Source organism: Lampetra planeri, chromosome 2 (assembly GCF_965212315.1).
Source record: "Lampetra planeri chromosome 2, kcLamPlan1.2.h2, whole genome shotgun sequence".
NCBI lineage: Eukaryota > Metazoa > Chordata > Hyperoartia > Petromyzontiformes > Petromyzontidae > Lampetra > Lampetra planeri.
In genome coordinates this window covers 33058287-33080134 of record NC_136108.1, presented here as the reverse complement: position 1 = coordinate 33080134, position 21848 = coordinate 33058287, and the positions used below count along the sequence as shown (strand labels likewise).

At 48.9% G+C, this 21848-nt stretch overlaps 2 protein-coding genes across 4 annotated transcripts in view; both read right to left on the bottom strand.

Annotated features, from left to right (window-relative positions):
• The window catches only part of LOC144732089 (epiplakin-like), a 51602-nt gene extending 38202 nt beyond the window's left edge, over positions 1-13400 (bottom strand). Inside the window, exon 1 of the mRNA XM_078613356.1 lies at positions 13234-13400. Within this exon, the coding sequence (XP_078469482.1) occupies positions 13234-13309 (76 nt within the window). The 5' untranslated portion in view covers positions 13310-13400. The remainder of the gene's footprint in view (positions 1-13233) is intronic.
• Positions 13401-16306: 2906 nt separating this feature from the next.
• LOC144732097 (uncharacterized) overlaps positions 16307-21848 on the bottom strand; it is a 28376-nt gene continuing 22834 nt past the window's right edge. For 2 of the 3 annotated variants that reach the window (XM_078613376.1, XM_078613369.1), the window contains exons 9-12: positions 20280-20346; positions 19582-19671; positions 17662-17833; positions 16307-17361 (exon numbers count right to left, since the gene is read on the bottom strand). In XM_078613376.1, the coding sequence (XP_078469502.1) occupies positions 17331-17361; positions 17662-17833; positions 19582-19671; positions 20280-20346 (360 nt within the window). In that variant the 3' untranslated portion in view covers positions 16307-17330. Of the gene's footprint in view, positions 17834-19581; positions 19672-20279; positions 20347-21848 lie in introns of all 3 variants that reach the window. The other variant, XM_078613385.1, reaches the window with a different exon arrangement.

Below are 21848 nucleotides of genomic sequence, written 5' to 3'. Positions count from 1 at the left end.
GGTAAATAAAATCGTTTAAATTTTGATGTAAAGCTTTCGTGACTGCAGGGATTCATCTTCTTGGTTCTTTCGGTAAAGTCACGTAGAAGGGAAATAATAAAAAATATACAAATACAGTAAAACATAATAAAATGCAATTCTCACGACGTTCCGGCCACAATGCAAGCAGCCGTCCTCAGGTGAAGAACAGCGCTGTCAGAAAGACAGCGTCCGACGCTGTCTTCACCTGAGGACGGCTGCTTGCGTTGTGGCCAACACGTCGTGAGAATTGCATTTTATTATGTTATATTTTTATTATTTCCCTTCTACGTGACTTTACCGAAAGAACCAAGAAGATAAAATCGTTTAGTTTTTAGTTTACTCGCTAACAGCACTTGCCACCAAACGTCTGTTAAGGCAATACGGGGGGGATATTTCTTGCCAATGGTATGTGTGGCCAGTAGCCAAACACGTGCGCTTAGAGGATTTGGCTGCGATAAATGTCTACGTGATGAGAAGCCACTTGGCTGAGCTATCGTTTGTGGCCAGGTCGCTTCTTAAAAAGAGCGACATAGCTCAGTGGGCCTTACCTCGTAAAATAAAACTTAGCGGTTAGTCAGTTTAACACGTAGGCTTTCGCGAACAATATCATCCGTAAGAGGTTTTTTTTTAGGTTAGATCGCGTAAATCTTTAAATGTGTCATTAAACCCGCCACCACCCGACACAGCCAACTAGTAAGGGTTGTCATGTAAACAGAACGTGGCCAATTCGTCACGAGTACAGCACGCCGGTGTGTTGGAGAGCCAAGCCACAATATTTACAATCCGAGTATCAGACGACAGCCAGATTTTAACGACACATTAATTAAAAAAAAAACCTCTATTATGAAAAATAAAATGTCAATGGTTTTAATTCGTCTCTTCCATTTGACTTAAGGGAAGTTCGCTGGGCTGCACGGTCCGTGCTGGTTTTTTAAATCATTTATATTAAGTTCGCTTGCTTGCTTAGGACCGTGCAAATCTTTCGGTCGTTTTTTAACCCACTTCCCGTGATCCAATCGAGCTGACATTTTGCACACAGACTCGTTGTGCGTGACAATGCATTTTCGTGAAAAAATGTTTCCAAAATGTTACACTGTTTAGGGAAAATAATTTAAATATTTAATTACCAATTGTTTAATGCTGCCAGACAATCATCTGACCCATAGGTGGCAGCCATCTCAAGCCAGAGGACGAGAGGACTCTAGCCGCCCCGATGCCACGCATATGAAGGATTTATAGTGAAAAACTTTGTTTTTACGGGTTTACTTGTTTCTCTTCCAGTTCACGCATCCGCATTCTCAGAATCCGCATCTGATTTGGTGTTTGGACACAAAAGGATTCTGAATCTGACTGACGTGTTTTTCTATCCCCCCCCCATCGCGGAGGAGTTTTCAGAACCAAGGTTGCATTCCTGGCATTCTTGTCACTAGCCTCCCCCTCGTCGCGCATGAGCAAACCAGAATGCCCCCTTGATTGTCTCTGTTTGCAGCCAGATTGTACCGATACGACTGCCCAGTGGCCTCGCTATCGAGCACGCAGGCGGTACAACTGCACTGGAGCACCCCACGCGCTGAAGGGGGCCATGATGAGATGGAGTGGTGGGGGGAGGGACAGCCTTCCCCCCCACCACCCCCCAAATCATTCCTCGCACCAGGAGCTATACCAGCCATGCAACTCAGCTCACTTGGTTAAGTGTCTGCATGCAGTGTGTGCACTATTTATGCAATGGGTATGTATAATGTACGTCTGTATGCTACGTATGTGATGTAAGTACATCTTGTGTGTGTGTATATATGGTGTGTCTGTGTATAGACTATAGGGTATCGATGTGGAGTGTGTATGATGTGTTAATATTACGTGTCAATTGCAGTTGCGTAGCTGTGGAGTGTGCAGGCGATGCAACTGCAAAACTTGCTCTGGTGGCTAGACCCTAAAGAAGGCAGTCTGTGGTGGAGACCAAGCAGGTTCAAAGACAATGTATACATTACCAGGGCATCTTGGTTCTTTCGGTATAGTCACGTAGAAGGGAAATAATAAAAAATAAAACATAATAAAATACAATTCCCACGACGTTTCGACGCTGTCTTTCCGACAGCCCTGTTCTTCACCTGAGGACGGCTGCTTGCGTTGTGGCCGAAACGTCGTGAGAATTGTATTTTATGATGTTTTATTTTTATTCTTTTATTATTTCCCTTCTACGTGACTTTACCGAAAGAACCAAGAAGATGAATCTCTGCAGTCACGAAAGCTTTAAATCGAAATTTACCAGGGCATGTTTTTTGTTGTTTGGATGTTCAGCACAAGTAAGTGTGGTTGATGCAGACATGATTCCTCGCGAAACGGTTCCTGTTTGGTGTTTGAACATCTCAACACTTTGATTTAAAGCTTTAGGGACTGCAGCAATCCATACTCGTTGGTTCTTTCGGTAAAGTCTACTTCAGCAATTTTTTCTTGCTGTGGTTGTCGCACCTGATGACGATTGCTTGTGTTGCCATCGAAACGTCGTGATCTATTATTTCTCTACCTACGTGACTTTACCGAAAGTACCAAATATTGTTTTATTGCCAGAAAGGGTAAACAACATTCTTATACTTTGATACTGGCAAACAAAGGTCCCATATAAAACTGATACTTTTTTTTATTTTACCAGGTAAGGTCCACTGAACTATATAGCTAATTTTCAAAAGCGACGTGGCCACAAATGATAGCTCAACGAAGTGGTTTATCATCATGTGGAAATGTACAGCAGCCAAATACTCTAAACGCGTGTTTCTAAATGTGGAGGTAAACACCATAGGACCCTGAGAAATATCCACGCGACCACGAAGAGAGACACGCAAACTCCAAATATGCAGCAGGCGTCAGGGTCGGGATCGAACCCACGACCTCCCGTATACCAGGCGAGGTAGTTAACATCTCCTAGCCACCGTGATGATGATGATGAGAGAGAGAGAGAAAGACACGCAAACTCCAAATATGCAGCAGGCGTCAGGGTCGGGATCGAACCCACGACCTCCCGTATACCAGGCGAGGTAGTTAACATCTCCTAGCCACCGTGATGATGATGATGATGATGAGAGAGAGAGAGAAAGACACGCAAACTCCAAATATGCAGCAGGCGTCAGGGTCGGGATCGAACCCACGACCTCCCGTATACCAGGCGAGGTAGTTAACATCTCCTAGCCACCGTGATGATGATGTGAGAGAGAAAGACACGAAAACTCCAAATAATCAGCAGGCGTCAAGGTCAGGATCGAACCCACGACCTCCCGTATAACAGGCGAGATAAATTTCGATTTAAAGCTTTCGTGACTGCAGCTTCTTGGTTCTTTCGTTTTATGTTTTATTTTATTATTTTCCTTCTACGTCACTTTACCGAAAGAACCAAGAAGATGAATCCATGCGAGATAGTTAACATCTCACCACCGTCCGGTCACCAATTACTGTCCAATAAAAAAAATAAACCCATCACATCAAATGTGGCATTTAATTTTACTTGCAGCTCGGTAACGTTTCAAGTCTCGTTTGGTTGACCTGGGTTGAACGGGGCATTATTTGGAGCGAGTATGCAATACGTGGCCCCTAGTGTGGACAAAGATGACTTAATTCTAGATTTGAAGCTTTCGTGACTGCAAGGATTCATATTCTTAGGTTTTTTCGGTAAAGTCACGTAGGTAAAAAATTTTAATTAATAAAAGTAAAATAAAAATAAAAATCACGACGTTTCGGAGGCAACACAAGCTTCCGTCTTCAGGTGGAACCGTCACAGCACGATTGCTGTATCAAGTAAGAGAAATTCCAAGAAAACCGTCCTTGTATATATACTGGTTGAGGGTGGGAGGAGCCAAGGCAGGCACCTGGATATTATTATTATTGCGAAGTTGGTGGGTCGTGATTTTTATTTTATTTTTTATTTTGCTTTTATTAATTTAAATTTTTTACCTACGTGACTTTAACGAAAAAACCTAAGAATATGACAAAGAGGACATCAGAAGCGATTTCACAAGTCGTTCCGTGACGTCATCTTCTTCCACGGACCTTCTTCTGATACTGGGCGATGCGCCGCGAGCGACGGAGCTGCGACGAGCGCGCCGCATGTCGTCAACTCGCGACGTGACACCGACAGAACACTTCGAATGTAATTGGAAAGAAAGAAAAACCTCCGAAGGGTTGTGAGCAGCGACAATGTAGTGCATGCGACGCGATTTCTAGACAGCAAAAGGGCAAAATCGTGACCCAGGGTGTGGTCCTCCCATCATGCCGTGCGTGTGATGACATGACATTGCCACGTGTATGAGGCACACACTCATTGTTATCGACCAGCCACTCAGAGACGAAATCAGCAAGAAGCTGGACTGTCGAACTAATCAAGGAGCTCAACGCATTCGTCAATAACACCGCAGCCTTAATAGGAAACAAAATCAAATCTATAGGAGGCAACGTGTTGATCAACAGCTGTTCTTCACAACGTGCTATGAAGTCGGGCCACTGCTTGTTCGCCCACTGCCAAAGCAAAAGCAGCATCACCAATCCCATGCGTTTGATTAATCAAGCAACGATTATTCCACCGAGTGTCGGTTCGAACACCCGACGAATCGGATATCGCGAAAATACTTGGGAAAAAATCATGTCTGATCTCCGTTCCCACGGGTGCCGCTGGACGGGAGGTGATGGAAGAGGCCTGTAAGGGGCCCCAATGCATTTTGAAGGGGGTTATCGACCACAATAGGGGAGTCAAGTAAATTTCGATTTAAAGCTTTCGTGACTGCAGGGATTCATCTTCTTGGTTCTTTCGGTAAAGTCACGTAGAAGGGAAATAATAAAATAATTAAAATAAAACATGATAAAATACAATTCTCACGACGTTTCGGCCACAACGCAAGCAGCCGTCCTCAGGTGAAGAACAGGTCTGTCGGAAAGACAGCATCTGAATGTTTAATTATTATTTTATTATTTCCCTTCTACGTGACTTTACCGAAAGAATCAAGAAGATGAGTCAATTATAATTTGTAGGAAATTATCGTCCCAGCTCTCGGTCACATGATGTTCGGCAACAGCTCGCCCGCTCTCAGTATTGCTGCTCTCAGAGATATTGATAACTGTAAAAAAAGAAAAATTTCTTTGGATCTTTTGGTAATGTCACGTATGTAGGTTTTTTTGTTATTTTATTTCAACCTATCTACGTGACTTTACCGAAAGACCCAACGAATATGAATTCCTTCAGTCACGACAGCTTGCAGTCAAGATTTATATATGTACATCAATTGTTCTCATTGTTGCAGCAAAGGAACTCGCGCTGCCAGACGCAAATGCAGCCCAATGCTCCGAGGCTAAACGCATCAGTGCGCTGACGTTTCTTGTTAACTTTTATTTTAAATACGTTTTAAAAGCCATGTAAAATACCTTTGAATGTTGTATATCCGCAGCATGGTTAGGTGGAGATAAAGTCAAATCTAAAAGGGTAGATTTGGCCCAAGGCAGACACACCCCGCCTCCTGCCCCGGGTAGGAATGCACGTGTGTGTGGGAGTTGTGTGTGAGGGGAGCGGTGGTGAGCGCACTGCGCTACGAACCTGGCCACCCGAGTTCCATTCCCGATCACGACCAACACCGGTGATGATTATTTTAACCGGTCCTGGGCCACCCCTATGTCGACTCAGCCTCAAACGAGTACCTCGTGCGATTTGCAAATATTGCCACTGGGGAGACAAAGGCGGCTGGGCGTGGTGCTGGCCACCCATCCCCTCGTGCGGCGTTCCGGCCTTCATAGCTGCTCGCTAACAGCACTTGCCCCAACAGTCTGTACAAGGCTATCTAGAGGATCTTTGTCTTTGAGAGTCGGTACGCGCTGCGCTAGGAACCTGGCGACCAGAATTCGATTCCCGATCACGACCTACAACAGTGGTGAATATTTGAATCGGTCCTGCCCACCACCCCCCTCCCCCCCTGAGGTCGGTGTGTAAACATCAGCGCTGGGGATACAAAGGCGACAAGGACGTGGCGCTGGCCACACATCACCCCGTCGTGTGCCGTGCCGACCTAAATAGACGCTCACTTAATTGCACGTCCCAGCAGTCTGTTTACGCCCTCACGGGGAATCCGTGGGAACACCGTGAGCGTGAGGGGCAGTGGGGACGCGCCCAGAGATTAGGATCAGATAATTTCAGACATTCTCGTAGAATTACGTAACACCCACCCCTACCTCCCACACCTAATCCACGAACGTACATCTAACCCACCACCCACACGCCATCCACTCCTCACCCGCACCTAGCCCACCACCCATCACCCAAACTCAGCGCTCACGTCTCACCCACCACTCACCCACTACTCAACCACACAAAAACGAATTCCTCGAAAAACACAGTAGTGGCCTTGAAAGAAAGAAACTCAAGGGGTTTCGTTTCAGACAATTGCTCTTCTACATTTGATAGGAATAGAGAGGCCAGCAGAGAGAAAGAGTTGGAGATTACGCATTAACACCATGGGACCTTTAAAAAAATATCTTATCTGACGACCAGTTTTTAAATAAGCGTATTAAAGCTAGTTACCCAATGAGACTCGCTTGGTCAAATCACTACGCGGACGACCCCAAACCCGCCCGCCCCCCAATAATCGTGAATTATAACAGTGGCTGCGAATAACCCACGTGTTAAGTTATTTCTGTGTGAATGAAAGTCGTCATTGGTCAACGACAAACTCTGCTCAAGTAACAACAAAGAAAGCAGAAGGCACTTGGTGATTGCACCCATGATGATTACGCAGCATCTAAAGAGCATTTTAAACATACGTGCGCAATCTTGGGAAACGGCCGTCATAATTATCGTGATCATCCGTCATCATCCATCATCATCCGTAGTCGTTGCGCCTTGAGCGTGGGCGCTTGTCACTGCTGTCTTTAAGCTAATGGCCACGAACACGAGATCAGAGGTGGCGCAAGATAGCGATGGGGACGGCGATTTAAACTGACAGATTGCCTTTTGCACACAACCCAGGGTAACAGCCCTCCGGCGGTGTGAACGGTGGTTATAGCGTGGTGGTTTGCGCGACGCGACTTTGACTTCCGCCAAAGGCTGACATCGGCGCCGAGTTATATCTGTGCTCTTATCCGGATCGGCACGACGCACGGACGACGCGGATACCCGACGCGATAAGGTGATGCCCAAGTGGTGAATCAGAAAGTCTCTGCACCCTCCCGTGCGCGCCCTCTGGCCACGATCGCCAAACCAAGGAGCGTAGAACGTCGCACTGCCAAAAAAAAGTTGCACGCGAAGACGGCGAGCGAGTAGTTCCTGTGTCTGCAATTCAGCAACAAATCAAGCAGGCAATACGTGCCTCCTTCCCGTAGGTGTCCCTTCAAGTAAAGAGTAAAACAAATGATTTTCTACAGATCCTGGAGGCCACACGGCTGTCTGGGGCATCGCGGTGACGATATGCAACCCGCTTCGCCTGGTACAGAGGAGATTCGTGGGTTCGACCCCGACCTGACGACGTCTGTATAAGTTGGAGTTTGCATGTTCTTGCCCGTGCTCGCGTGGAATTTTTTTTCTCCAGGTCCTCCGATTGTTTCCCTCCACATTTAAAATCAATGTGCGTGTCGAATATTTGGCTGCTATAAATGTCCACGTGATAAGCCACTTCGTCGAGCTATCATGTGTGGCCAGGTCGCTTCTGGAAACGAGTTGCGTAGCTCAGTGGGCCTTACCTGGTAAAATAAATAAAAAAAACTAGTTTCGTGTTTTTTTAGTTTACTCTGGGAGTGTACATTATAGGCGACGTTGCTTGTGAAATCACTGACACGTGGCTAATGGAATACGTGCAAAATACTTTTACTTGGAGGGACAGATAAGGGAAGGAGGTTAATTATTGTCTAATTCTAGATTTGAAGCTTTCGTGACTGCAAGGATTCATATTCTTAGGTTTTTTCGGTAAAGTCACGTAGGTAAAACATTAAAATTAATAAAAGTAAAATAAAATAAAAATCACGACGTTTCGGAGGCAACACAAGCTTCCGTCTTCAGGTGGAACCGTCACAGCCACGACAGCTGTATCAAGTAAATGAGAGATTACAAGAGCTACCACTCACCTTACCATATTAATAAAAAGTGTGCCGTACTTGGCCCTTCCCCCTCTCCAACCATTATATATACGGAGTGGTAGCTCTTGCAATCTCTCATTTACTTGATACAGCTGTCGTGGCTGTGACGGTTCCACCTGAAGACGGAAGCTTGTGTTGCCTCCGAAACGTCGTGATTTTTATTTTATTTTACTTTCATTAATTTTTATGTTTTACCTACGTGACTTTACCGAAAAAACCTAAGAATAATTATTGTCTACTTTTGTATTTCGTTGTTTATCTTCTCGACAACGACGTTAGTGGTTAGTCTGTGCACAGTTAATGGGAGGTCGAGAATGGGGGCAGTGGCAGAGAGGTGAACTTTCTCAGAATCAGAACCTTTATTTACACTGGAGGAATCCGATGTGCTATTGAGCTCTTTTTCACATACGCCCAGTAGCGTAGTCTAATTTCCATATAATTTAAATATGTGATAGCATTACTGCTGTCAACTTGTAACCGGTATACAAACAGCCCACATCAAAGCAACGCATCACTTGTACCTGAAGAACATTACTCCAGTCGTTCCGTGACTTGAATGTCATTACACACATTTATGTCACCGGCCCCGGTGGGAGGAGCAGGATGGGAGGGGGGGTAAAGAGGGTGGTGAGGAGGGGTAGGTTCTAGATTTGAAGCTTTCGTGACTGCAAGGATTCATATTCTTAGGTTTTTTCGGTAAAGTCACGTAGGTAAAAAATTAAAATTAATAAAAGTAAAATAAAATAAAAATCACGACGTTTCGATTGCAACACAAGCAATCATCATCATTACCTACGTGACTTTACCGAAAAAACCTAAGAATAGGAGGGGTAGGGTTTGAGGAGGCGAGGGTGAGGGGGAGCGAAGGCGGGGGGGGGGTTGACAGTGCTGTCATCATAATCTTCATATCTGAAATATGTCATCACGTAACCTTCCCGTCAAGAATGTACTGATGGTGATGACAATGATGTCAGACTGGCACGAGGCTGCTGCCTGGGGTTCCTAATAAGGCGCTGTGGTGGTGAGGGGGCACTGGGAGTTGGTGGGGGGCACTGGGAGTTGGTGGGGGGCACTGAGAGGTTGGTGGGGGGGGGGGCTGCAGATCGCAACACAGACACTGGCACAAAAGGCCAGTAGCAGCAGTTCGACAGGCAACTGCAGATCTGTCTCGCCCGGTATAGTTTACTGCTCACTGCCGCAAAGTCTGCCTGGTACAATGCACGCTACAGACGTGAGCAACACAGCTCAGACACAACGCGCTGAAAGGGGCTGGGAGTTTCTGAAATGCGGACGAACCGGACTATGGGCAACTCCGCCTCTGCAGCAGAGCTCCACGGTGAGGCTCCACAGTACGACTCGATAGCAGAGCTCCACGGTGGAGCGCCACAGTACGACTCGATAGCAGAGCTCCAAGGTGGAGCTCCACAGTACGACTCGATAGCAGAGCTCCAAGGTGGAGCTCCACAGTACAACTCGATAGCAGAGCTCCATGGTGGAGCTCCAGAGTACAACTCGATAGCAGAGCCCCACGGTGGAGCTCCACAGTACCACTCGATAGCAGAGCTCTAAGGTGGAGCTCCACAGTATGACTCGATAGCAGAGCTCTACGTTGGAGCTCCACAGTACAACTCGATAGCCCCACGGCGGAGCTCCACAGTACCACTCGATAGCACAGCCCCACGGGTGAGCTCCACGGTGGAGCTCCACAGCACGCCTCGATAGCGGAGCTCCACAGCGGAGCTCCACAGCAGAGCTCCACAGCAGAGCTCCACAGCAGAGCTCCACAGCAGAGCTCCACAGCAGAGCTCCATAGCTCGTCCGGCCTCTGCCTGCGAAGTCCCTTTCGATCACCGCGAACGCAGAACAACCTCGCCCGCGGTGATCGAGCGGGTCTCCAGAGTTGACCCCTTGGCCCCTGACCTCAACGCTCAACCACAAAAGCCCCAAGTTCGACCCCAGGCCGCCACGTCTGGCGTCACCCCATTGAGGCCGTACAGCATCCCAGCCAGAGGTGGGACAAAGTCATTGTTATGCAAGTCCAAGTCGAGTCGCAAGTCATCAAATTCATGACTCGAGTCTGACTCGAGTCCAAGTCACATGACTCGAGTCCACATCTCATAGGTGGGACAAAGTCATTGTTATGCAAGTCCAAGTCGAGTCGCAAGTCATCAAATTCATGACTCGAGTCTGACTCGAGTCCAAGTCACATGACTCGAGTCCACACCTCTGATCCCAGCTTCTCACGCGGTCTCTACAACGAGTGGAGAGACTATGGGCGGAGCGGTGGAGGGCTGCCATGGGGGGGGGGGGGCATGACGCATGTCCCTGTCGAAGTCAGTTGTAATGATGATGAAAATGGCAGCACGTTGTGAGCGCATCATTGATAAATGAGAGGGACAACAAATGAAAAAATCACCCTCCCCTCGTTAAATAAATCACTGACGTGACACGCCCCCCCCCCCCCACTCCCTGTTCTCTGTGAGCAGTGGGAATAGTCAAGTAGTGAGAATTCTAGATTTGAAGCTTTTGTGACTGCAAGGATTCATACTCTTAGGTTTTTTAGGTAAAGTCACGTAGGTAAAAAAAATGAAAATTAAATAAAATCACGACGTTTCGGGCGCAACACAAGCGTCCTTCTTCAGGTGGGGACAACGTAGCGAAAGCACAACCGCTTAAGTGTGTCACAGCCATCTCCGAGACACACTTAAGCGGTTTTGCTTTCGCTACGTTGTCTCCACCTGAAGGACGCTTGTGTTGCGCCCGAAACGTCGTGATTTAATTTAGTTTTCATTTATTTGATTTATTTTTTACCTACGTGACTTTACCGAAAAACCCAAAAAGTAAGTAGTGAGAATGATCAAGTAGTGAGAAGAGTCAAGCAGTGAGAAGAGTCAAGCACACCTCACATCCCTCACCTACACCTCACATCCCTCCCCCAGCACAGTCGGTGAAGGCGAGAGAGCTGCAGGCGAGTCTAGGCTGCAAGCAGTGGCAGTATGAATGTGTCATTCTTCACGTTCCTATTCTGTGCTGATCTCATTCTACCCCCCCCCCTCCCCGTACGTGCCGCGACCTCTCGACCTCGCCCCAGGGCAGTGCATTGATGTGTTGGTGACAGACGGAGATGTCACAGCGGTAGTAACAAGAGGCATGGAGATATCCTAGGCATGGCACGTGGAGCATGCGATAACAGATGGCGGGTGGCCGTGGGTGTGTCCACGTCTTCTCGGCGGTTGGTTTAACTGGTCACGAACACCGCACAGACACACAATGGTGTCCCGTGTAGTCTTGGCAGACTGTCAGAACAAGTGTTGTGAGCGAGTAGCTTTTGAAAGCCGGCACGGGACACGAGGTGGTGTTGTTTTGGCGAACACCACGCCCGGCCTCCCCAGTGCCGATAATTACGCACCACACTAGGTACTCATTTAAGTCTGAGTCAACCTACGGGATTTCCAGGACCGGTTCAAATATTCCCCACTGTTTTAATGATCGTGAACGGGAATCGAACTCGGATCGGCTGGTTTGTAGGGCAGTGCGCTGGCCACTACAACTGCCCCACGCACGCACCACCACACTCACACTACCACTCACACCACCACAACAACCGCCATTCGTCACTAAGTGGCGGTGACGTCACCACGACGCTTGTGCCAGGCCATGTGCACCTTGAGGCCACGTGAAGTGTCGAACGCCCGCTGACAGGAGGTCACGGGGCAGCCCCACGTACCACGGGTCGACTGACTGAGATGACCGAGATGACTGGCTGATGAACCATCTGTGCCCCCTACTGTGACAACTTGCTGTGCTTTAGCCACCCAGCGTTCCGCTCGTTGTTGTGAGTGTCGCTCCTCCGCCCTCCGTTGTTGTTGGAGGGCGACTGCCTCCAACTGCCCAGTAGCGTCCTTCACGAGCTTCCTCCACAGAGGCCGATCTTGACGCCGCTGGTACCAGTCATCGGCGAGTTCACTCAGCTCCACATCCTCCTGTACAACGTCACTCCATCTTCTTAGGTTTTTTTTTCGGTAAAGTCACGTAGGTAAAACATCAAAATTAATAAAAATAAAATAAAAACAAAAACAAAAATCACGACGTTTCGGAGGCTGCAGCTATTTAGCTGCAGCTAATTCGGCTGTGACGGTCCCACCTGATGACGGAGACTTGTGTTGCCTCCGAAACGTCGTGATTTTTGTTTTTATTTTATTTTCATTAATTTTGATGTTTTACCTACGTGACTTTACCGAAAAAAAAAAACCTAAGAATATGATTCCTTGCAGTCACGAAAGCTTCAAATCTAGAGTCACTCCATCTCTTTTCTAGCCCGTGCCGCGCCCGTCTAGCCCCCTCGATCCGGCGGAACAAAAGCTGTTTAGGCATGCGGTGGCTGGACATGCGGGCTACATGGCCCAGCCAACGCAGCCTTGCCTGCCGGAGGTGCTCACCGATGGGACTTTGTCCAGATCTTTCCAGGATTTGTGAGCTCCTCACACAATCCAGCCTGGTTAAACCCAGGATTTATCGTAGGCAGGCCAGCCTAAATGTTTCTAACCGATGTCCCATGACATCACCACACTCACACCACCACCACACTCAGACCACAACACTGACACCACCACCACCACCACACTCAGACCACAACACTCACAACACAATACTCACACCACAACACTCACCACCACCTGGCCAACAGCAACGGTAGATGTTGGCGCTAGCTCGGTGTCAGGTGTCAGGTGTGTTCCTGCAGGTGAATGGCCGCCAGGTGAGAACCCAGAGAGCCTTGCTTTGAGTTGCGACAGAGTTCGGGTTACAGGTGTACGGGCAGCCAGGTGTGCGCACTTGCAGGTGTGTGTGTGTGATGGACAGGTGAGAGCGGGCAGATCGTTGCTAAGCCAGGTGTATAGCCATACAGGTGTAGAGCCAGACAGGTGTGTTCCTTGTGTCGGTGCTAACAGGACTTGCCACAAGTCTGTTAAAGTATTGTGATGTGTAGAGAGGAGTGCAGACACACTGCGTAATCACAGCCAGATGATCAGCCAGGTGTGCAGGCACACACATGCACACCCAGCCAGGGGTAGCAACTAGACAGGTGTGACCCCAGGTGTGCCGGGGCGGCCGTACCTTGCTTGGAGAGGATCTTCCCGTCTATGATGCTGGGCTTCGCCTCCTCAGCCTGGGCCTCGGGCACGGCGCTCATGACGCCGGGAGTAAGGAGCGGTGATCCCACACGCACGCACGCTGAACACGCGTGTTTGTGTGCGTTCGACTGTGCTCCCGTGTGCGCCCTTTATACGAGCGAGGGAGGGGGGCGAGTGGTGGGTGAGAGAGGGAGCGAGAGGAGACCGCGGGGGGGGGGGGGGCAAACCGACCTCAGCGTCAGAGCCAAACTATGCGCGGGGCGCGGAGGTGATGCGGGGTGTGGGTGCGGGCAGTGCTGGGAGGAGACGCCCGGATTAGTAGACCAGCCCCCACCGCCCCCAACTTTCTATGACTCCCCCCCCCCCACTTCAAGGGGGACACTATCACGGAAGGGGCGCGGTGTGGTCATAGAAGGAGCCTCAGTTTGGAAGGGGTTGAGGGGCGTAGTTCATGGAATCTGGGTCCATAAAACTACAATCACTGCACGGGTGACAGTGGCAGTGTTTGTTTAACGTCCAGAGAGCCGCTGAGAGGCGTGCGCACTTCCACTCCTGACCGCTGGGTCTCCACCGAGTGGGAGAGCTGGCCCCGTGGGGTGGCGAAGATGGAAGACGTGAAAGGAGTAGCGAGAGGAATGATGTCTGGCTGAACGTTGTGGCGGAGAAGGGGATGGCGTGAGGTTAAGCGGTTGGACGATTTGGTGGTGGTTGGAAGAGATGGCGCCCGAGTGACGTGACTGGGCGGGTTGGTGGCGATGGACGGAGTAGCTGTCACCGCTGGCAGGAGGAGAGGGTGAAGGGAGAGTGACGGGGGTTGAGACGAGGCAGGTAGGGAATGTTGCGGCGGCGAGGGGAGGGTGTGAGGAGTGGGGATGGACGATAAGGAGGCGAGGAGAGTGTGGTGGTGGTGGGAGGTGCAATGGGTGCAGCTGAGAGAGATGGCGTGAATGATGGAGATGGTATGAATGGTATTTCTATGGCTGCAAGTGCTGACATCAATATTATGGCTGGTGAATAAAATGTGTGGGTGGAACATGATGGTGTGGCAGGTATTGTGAGGTCTGGCTGGAAAATATGGGTGGCGGCTGGAATTGGCGAGGCTGTCGGAGATGGTGTGCTTGGCATCAGGGTGGTTGAGACATGGTGTAAAGTAGTATTGGTGTGGTGGAGAGATGGTTTGAGTGGTATTGGTGTTGCTTGGAGAAGGGTGGCCGAAATAAATGGTGCGGCTGGTATGGATGTGCCTGAGAGAAATGGTGCGGTTGGGTTTGGTGAGATGTGGTGAGTGGTGATGGAGTGGTTGAGAGGTGGTGTAAATGGTATTGGTGTGGCCAGGAGAGACCCAATACTTTCATATTATAATTAACGTGTTACTCACTCCACTTATCACGACGCGTCAATCCCCCACACAATTGCATTGGCTCGTCGCCTAAACGTATTAGGATAGTTTCCACATTTCATTGCGACGTAAATCGGCGAATTCTCGTTTCGAAATTAAATCCGGCACAATCCTACGAATTACTCACGGCCACGAAACTTCGAAAACCCCTAGCAATCTTTGCTCGTGGCCGTCACTTATCCGATTGCTGCACCCAAGGTCTAGAACTCCCTTGCCTTACACATGCGCTGTAGACTTTCACTCCACCTCTTTAGGATGAAGCTCAAGACCGTTTTTCTCTTCAGATCAACATTTGCCAAAACACTGCGAGAGTAATGAATTGCATCTTTACAGCCTATAAATATGAAATATGGCCCGAAATGCACCGCATCTCCTTAATCGGCATCTCCCGAAGCCAAAGCAGGCTTCGAGCCTTAATAGTTGCTCCGATGGGCGAGCACCACGCACGACCACGTGCGTTGGAGGCTGTAGAGGTACGACGTGTGGGGGGGGGGGGGGCACCAATATGGCGGTTGCGGCAAAATCAATGTGCGCCGTACTTCCACGCTCCCACGTCCGTGCCGGGCTGCCATCACGGATGCGCACTGCCTGGGAGGCTCCACATCCAGCGTCTCCGATTGACAGGCTGGAGGACCTTGCCACCCACCCTCCCTCTGTCCTCTTTAGTCAAGGTACGCCCCGAACAAGCGATTCGATGTCTTCTTCTATCCCCTTTTAGCCTTTCTACAAATCTTTCGGATGCAGCTGTTACACTTCCATTGGTGGCGATGCTGCTGCTGCATTGGCAGCGTAGGCGCAAATAACACGAAACATGTCAGGCGACGTTGAGTTTCATGGTAAACGGGCCATTTCCGCCTTTTAAGAGGGTGTCATTGACGAAATGTGTCAGTTGATGTATTACGATTAATGGCGGCACCTTAAATGAACCGACATTATGGAAATTAAAAACAGTGAAAACAATTTCCGTCGATAAACGTCGGACGGGTCGCGAGCTCCTGCCGCGTCATGCTGCAACTATGAGTAGGCTGCAGGCGCTGGGCGCGGAGTCACCACCCACCTCGAAAACCACAGTTCAATAATTACTAAATACTCTAAATCGGCCAAAGCTGTCCCCGTGTCTCCCCACGAATCCCCGAGTCTCCACCCTTGTCTCTCCCAAGTCCCTGTCTCCACCCCCGTGTCTCTCCAAGTCCCCGTGTCTCCCCACTCGTGTCTCTCCCAAGTCCCCGTGTCTCCACCCCCATTTCTCCCGAGTCCCCGTGTCTCCACCCCCGTGTCTCTCCACGAGTCCCCGTGTCTCCACCCCCGTGTCTCTCCACGAGTCCCCGTGTCTCCACACCCGTGTCTCTCCACGAGTCCCCGTGTCTCAGCCGTTGGGCTTGTGCTTGTCGCACTCTTGTCCTTAAGCCGGTAAAAGCAGATCGGGTGGGGGGGCACCACCCCCTCCGTCCCCGCTTCATCACCATCACGACCAAACCGGTCTCCACTAAACTCTACGAAACCCACCAATGGCACGGGGTGTCACCCTCCAGTCGTGCGAGACTTGAAACTTTTTCACGACCACCAGGCCAGACGGATTTGAAGACGCTTCATGACCGGCATCCCTGAAATTTCAGATGCCTCTCCCATTCCAGGTAGTGCACAAGGGACAGGGGGACACAACCTCAGTGATGGAAACTTTATTTTGTGTTCCCTTAACCAGAAAAAAGTTAAATAACAAAGAAACGCATTAAGGTAACAACAATCAAACGTTTGGGGCAAATTGCCAACCGCCAAGTGGAAAAATTCTAAACAAAAGGGGCAGAACAAACCTCCCCCCCAAGAAACACAAAACTCCAAACGCACACCCCGAGCCGAGTCTCGGCTCGTCTGTGCCCGCCCCACAGATCGTTGTTCTGGGTCCAACGGGGGTCACGATCTCATCCTCGCAGTCGCAAAAGGGCAACTATCGTTGGTCATCAAGCATCCCTCTGCGGTGTCCGACCTTGCAAAAGGCAACCCAACCGTGACAAGGGGCATACCGTTCCATTATTTTTCAAACATTTTGGAAACCTACAGCAGGACATTATTTTGAATCGATTTGAGAGGCGGGAGAGGAACGTGTGGGCTAAAGAATAATACGCAGGTTAACAACATCATCTAAGCTCGAAAGGAGAAGTGGGCTTGTTAAGTAATGTGGGCCTGGATAGGAAACGCCACCTTAAGCACAGTGGTCGAGAATAATAATGGAGTAGCATTCCAAGAATGGAAAGCATCCATAAGGACATCCCGCTTGAGAGATGGAGTGATGAAATAATTGAATGTGCAGTCGCCCAGGCAATTGTCACATTACGGGATGAGAGGTGGTGGCGGTTCAGGGAGGCCTTCATCCGGCAAGAGTAACCACTACCGATGATGACCACAAGACAACAAGTTCTCTGGCCTGTGGGGGCTAGGTGAAGAGTGGTGTGGCTGGGATCACCAGGTTTAGCGGCGCAGGGTTGGTGACGAGAGCATCATGAGGACAGGTCAGCCAAGTGGCCACTACACAGGATCGCGAGAGATGAGCGAGCGGGGAAACGCACAGGGCCATGGGCTACGATGAAGCATCCTCTCTTGGCCAGTATCCTGCCGCTTTTCAAGAAACACAAAAAAACCTTCCATCGGCTCGGTGTTGAAGTGTCCAGGCATTTGCTGGACGCTCACAGGTGGGTGGGTCGCGGGCGGTTGGGTCTGTGCAGACGGACCACCACACACACACACACCCTGCTCAATGGTGCCATCCCCATTTGCACCACTGCCGTGTCCCTTAGTGTGCTAAGTAGCCATTTAGGCAACGTGCCCTATGAGACCCTCATCACCAACCCCGATCCTGGCCACACCACGCCTCGACCACATTCCAGACGACTGGCTGTGTCTTGTTGGTTTACCAAAATGTTTGAAGATTCACCAGGGAGATTGAGTATCTACGCACTGTTGTGCGTTGTGTGTCCCAGAAACAAAACCATTTTTGTTTTTAAAGCGATTATTTACGGTCGCGAAGGCTCCTCCTCGTCATCACTGTCCGAGTGGACCACGATGGTCGGCATGCCCATCATCGTCACGACGTCTCCGTGGCAACGAGGTGGCGACACCTCTTCCGTTCCGTCGCCAACAGCTCCGCAAGCCAGGGGAGCAGCGAGCACAGACTGCAAGCACAGAGATCCTGCCACAATCGAGCAGGGAGGCGGGGGGGGGGTGGAAAAGAGGAGCAAAAGCTGAAGGAGACGCCAGCAAAGAGTTGCTCAATTATTTTGACAGCTGCGGCAGACTTCATAGGGCAAAGTCGATATCAGAAGTTATTTGATGATTTTAGCCCTCGCGATGGAAGCGACGAATTGTTACTGTAGAGGAATCGGTTATTTTGCGAGCAGTGGGTGAATGTGCGCATCTAGTGGCTGCAGGGTTCATGCATGCCGATGATGCACAATATATACACGAGTAAAAGAAAATAAATTCTTGCACGCACGAGTTGATACGGGTACCGGGAGCGCAGGGATGAATACATTTCATTAAATAGTGAATCGACGCTAATCCTGCTAATATCGGTTACTGTTCTTATCTTTCGCTCCCTTTCCTTCCTCTTGCCATTTTATTATCTCCTAGATTTTAACCAAGCCTCTTCCCTATTGCTGTGACGCTTAAGTTTGTGCCGATCACCTGGACGTTGCGTTCCCAGTGGTTCAGTGCTCTCTTGTACCCACTGTTGACAATACAAACAGAATCGTAACAAGTGATGCTTTAATTACACTGCTAGTTTTCATGCACCAGGCCCTGCTCAAAGGGGAGGTGGCTGCAAAACACCAACCGGAGGAACCCTTTCGCCAGTGTTAGGGTATTACATAAAATTGGTAAAGCTATTTTATTTAGTTTTTAATATCTGCAAAACACCATTAGCAATCCATTCCGCTGCCATTCAATTTTAGAACGCGATTCGTAACTGCTGCGTCTGGTAATATTTGCAATTTTCCCATTATGTTTCTACGACCGGCTTAATGCACGTACAATGTTATCACTCTCATTCTCTACGAGCCGTGTCCTTTTTCAAAGCCGCCCACGATCGTGGCCTCCCTCCCATTTAGCGCCGTCCATGGCATTACCCAAAAATGTTGCATCAGATACTCCCACAATTGCATCTAACTGTTCAAATTGCTTACGTAACATCATTCATAATACAGGTGTCTTGGTTTATGGATATTGGTCGTGAAAGCCTACGTGTAACACAATTCGCTGTCTTCTCTGGCTTCTGTACATATACATGAGCGTGTACGAAAACAAAAGCAGCGCACGGTACTTGAATCAACGACTGCCAGGACTGCAGCCTTGGCTCTGCATTCAGTATTGCCTCTGCACGTCCACCCTTCCCTACTAGAATAGACGAGAGCGCACCTTTATGTTATTCTAATGGCGTGCACGCTTGCACAGGCCCGCGAGTCTCCATCTGCAGTACTATAACTGCCTTAAAAGTCCATGAGGCCAGACCAGATATTTCCCGCTTGTCCCTACCACCTGAAGTGGCATAACTTGAGTGGTTCCATTTTCCTAATGTGGCCGAATAACAGTGACATTTATGATCACCGTTTTGACCACCAGTAGGGTTATCAAATAATTATTTTGCCGTAGAAATAAATGGGCCGCTGTTGCCTTAGGTACTGATCTGCCCCATGGACTGCTTCCTTCTCTATTCCTCTGCAAGGTATGGGGAAGTAGGGTGCCACTCACATACCTATCAACCCCTTATCAGTGCCTACCTTATTACAGACCAATTCAGACCTTATTGGTCACCCGGTGCCCTTATAAATCTTAACGTTCATCCTACAAAGTCCCATCACAAGGGAGAAACACAAACAAAGACACACAACTATATATTGAGTGGCACCCCCGAGTATGAAGCCATCGCTTCCATATGCACACCTGTCGGGATGATGGTGCCCACCTCCTCCTCCCCTTCTTCAGTGAACGCGACGCTCTCAGGGACAAGAGCGGCAACGATCTCAGCCTCATCTTTAGAAAAAAAAACAACAAAGAGATCAATCGCGACAAACACACACACACGCAAGGACAGGGTCCACAAGCCCAATGATTTACAAGACCGACACGCGGTGTTTACAAGCTAACAAATGACAGCCCACGTACTTAGAACACCTAACTACCGTTTACCCTCTGACCTCAAACCGCTGGCCCTCAGGGCTCGGGTAGAGAAACGCATGGTCACGAAGAAGCATCAGCAGCACCAGCGGTCAATAGATTTCTTTGGGGTCAGAGCACGCAAGTAAAATGTGTAGTGACTACCAATTCGGGCAACTACCTTGCTGGTGCTGGTTGTGACCACCAGCGATGTTGTTGCGTCTGTGTGTTTGTCTTTACCAATGTGGGGAGTGGTAATGTAACGGTGAACGCACTGCCCTATGTACGAGTTCAATTCCTGCTAGTCTGGAAAAAGCGCCACCAAGCAGTGAATGGCGGCTGTTTGTTGTTGTTGTCACTGACTTTTAAAAAGCACGAGGCGGTGACTGGGCGAGCCCGGACATTCCACGCCCTTTGAATCAATTCAAGATAATCATTTTCAGAAGAAAAAAACAAAACTCTTATCGATTAACAAAGCTACTTGCCTCCGAGCAAACTCAATCGAGCTTCACCTTCCTCCGAGACGCCGGCGGCGCCTTGCCCATCGGATACCTGCCAACAGAGAGAGCACACAGCAGCTCAACGCACAACGCAACAACCCGTGGTACCCACTCTCCACCGCTGCTCCCCCCCCCCCCACGCCAACTCTCGACACACAGGCTACGAACGATGCCGCGTTTGCTTTTGACAGAATGGAAAAGATAACGGAAAACAGTGGCTCCGACAAGGCAGCAGCAATGTCAAAACGTGAGTGCACACACAGTCACACAACCGAGACTCCCCATGCCGCAGGTGGGGACAGCTCTGGAGCATTATCCAAGCGGGGGCGAAGGGGCGTGGCGGGGGAGGGTCGTGCGGCAGCAGTTACCACCCGTTGAGAACTAGGAAATTGGTATTTAGCGTTTTGTTGCAGATCGATTGTTTTTTTTAGGATAAAAAAACTCACGAATGATAACTATATAAATGCACCAATTAGCTGATCAGGAAAAGAGGTCATGAATGCAACGGAGTGATTAATGCTGTGTTATCAATGTGGGAGGCTGGGCACCATGTTATAAAGGGAAGACACGCCACAAACACAACAGTGACGAGCACACTAACACCACGAACACCATGCTAACAGCATCATCTCCATCATGATCCATGTGTAGATAGCGCGTAGGTGTCAACTGCACATTTCGTCCACTTTCATACTCTTTGGGGTTTTTTCGGTAAAGTCACGTAGATGTAACAAAAACTAAATTAAATCAGGACGTTTCGGAGGCAACACAAGCTTCCGTCATCAGGTGGAACAGCCACAGAAAATTACAGTAATTTTGTTGTGGCTGTTCCACCTGTTGGAAGCTTGTGTTGCCTCCGAAACGTCGTGATTTAATTTAGTTATTTTCATTTTATTATTTTTATTTTTCATCTACGTGACCTTTACCGAAATAACCAAAGAGTATGGATCCTTGCAGTCACGAAAACTTCAAATCTAGAATGAATCGTCCACTTTCCTCAAGTGGTGCACATCTTTTTAGCACCAATCTCTTAATGTCGAGAAGCCATTCTTTGTGACGAATTGGACACGTTCTGTTTACATGACAACCCTTACTAGTTGGCTGTGTCGGGTGGTGGCGGGTTAAACGACACATTTATATATTTACGCGAACTAACCCAAAAAAACCTATGAATGCTACTTTCCTTCTCATCACTGCCTGCATCATCAGGTCTTCTTTCATCTGAAACCTTTTTTTTACTTCTACGTTGGCTGTGTCGGGTGGTGGCGGGTTAAACGACACATTTATATATTTACGCGAACTAACCCAAAAAAACCTATGAATGCTACTTTCCTTCTCATCACTGCCTGCATCATCAGGTCTTCTTTCATCTGAAACCTTTTTTTTACTTCTACGTTGGCTGTGTCGGGTGGTGGCGGGTTAAACGACACATTTATATATTTACGCGAACTAACCCAAAAAAACCTATGAATGCTACTTTCCTTCTCATCACTGCCTGCATCATCAGGTCTTCTTTCATCTGAAACCTTTTTTTTACTTCTACGTTGGCTGTGT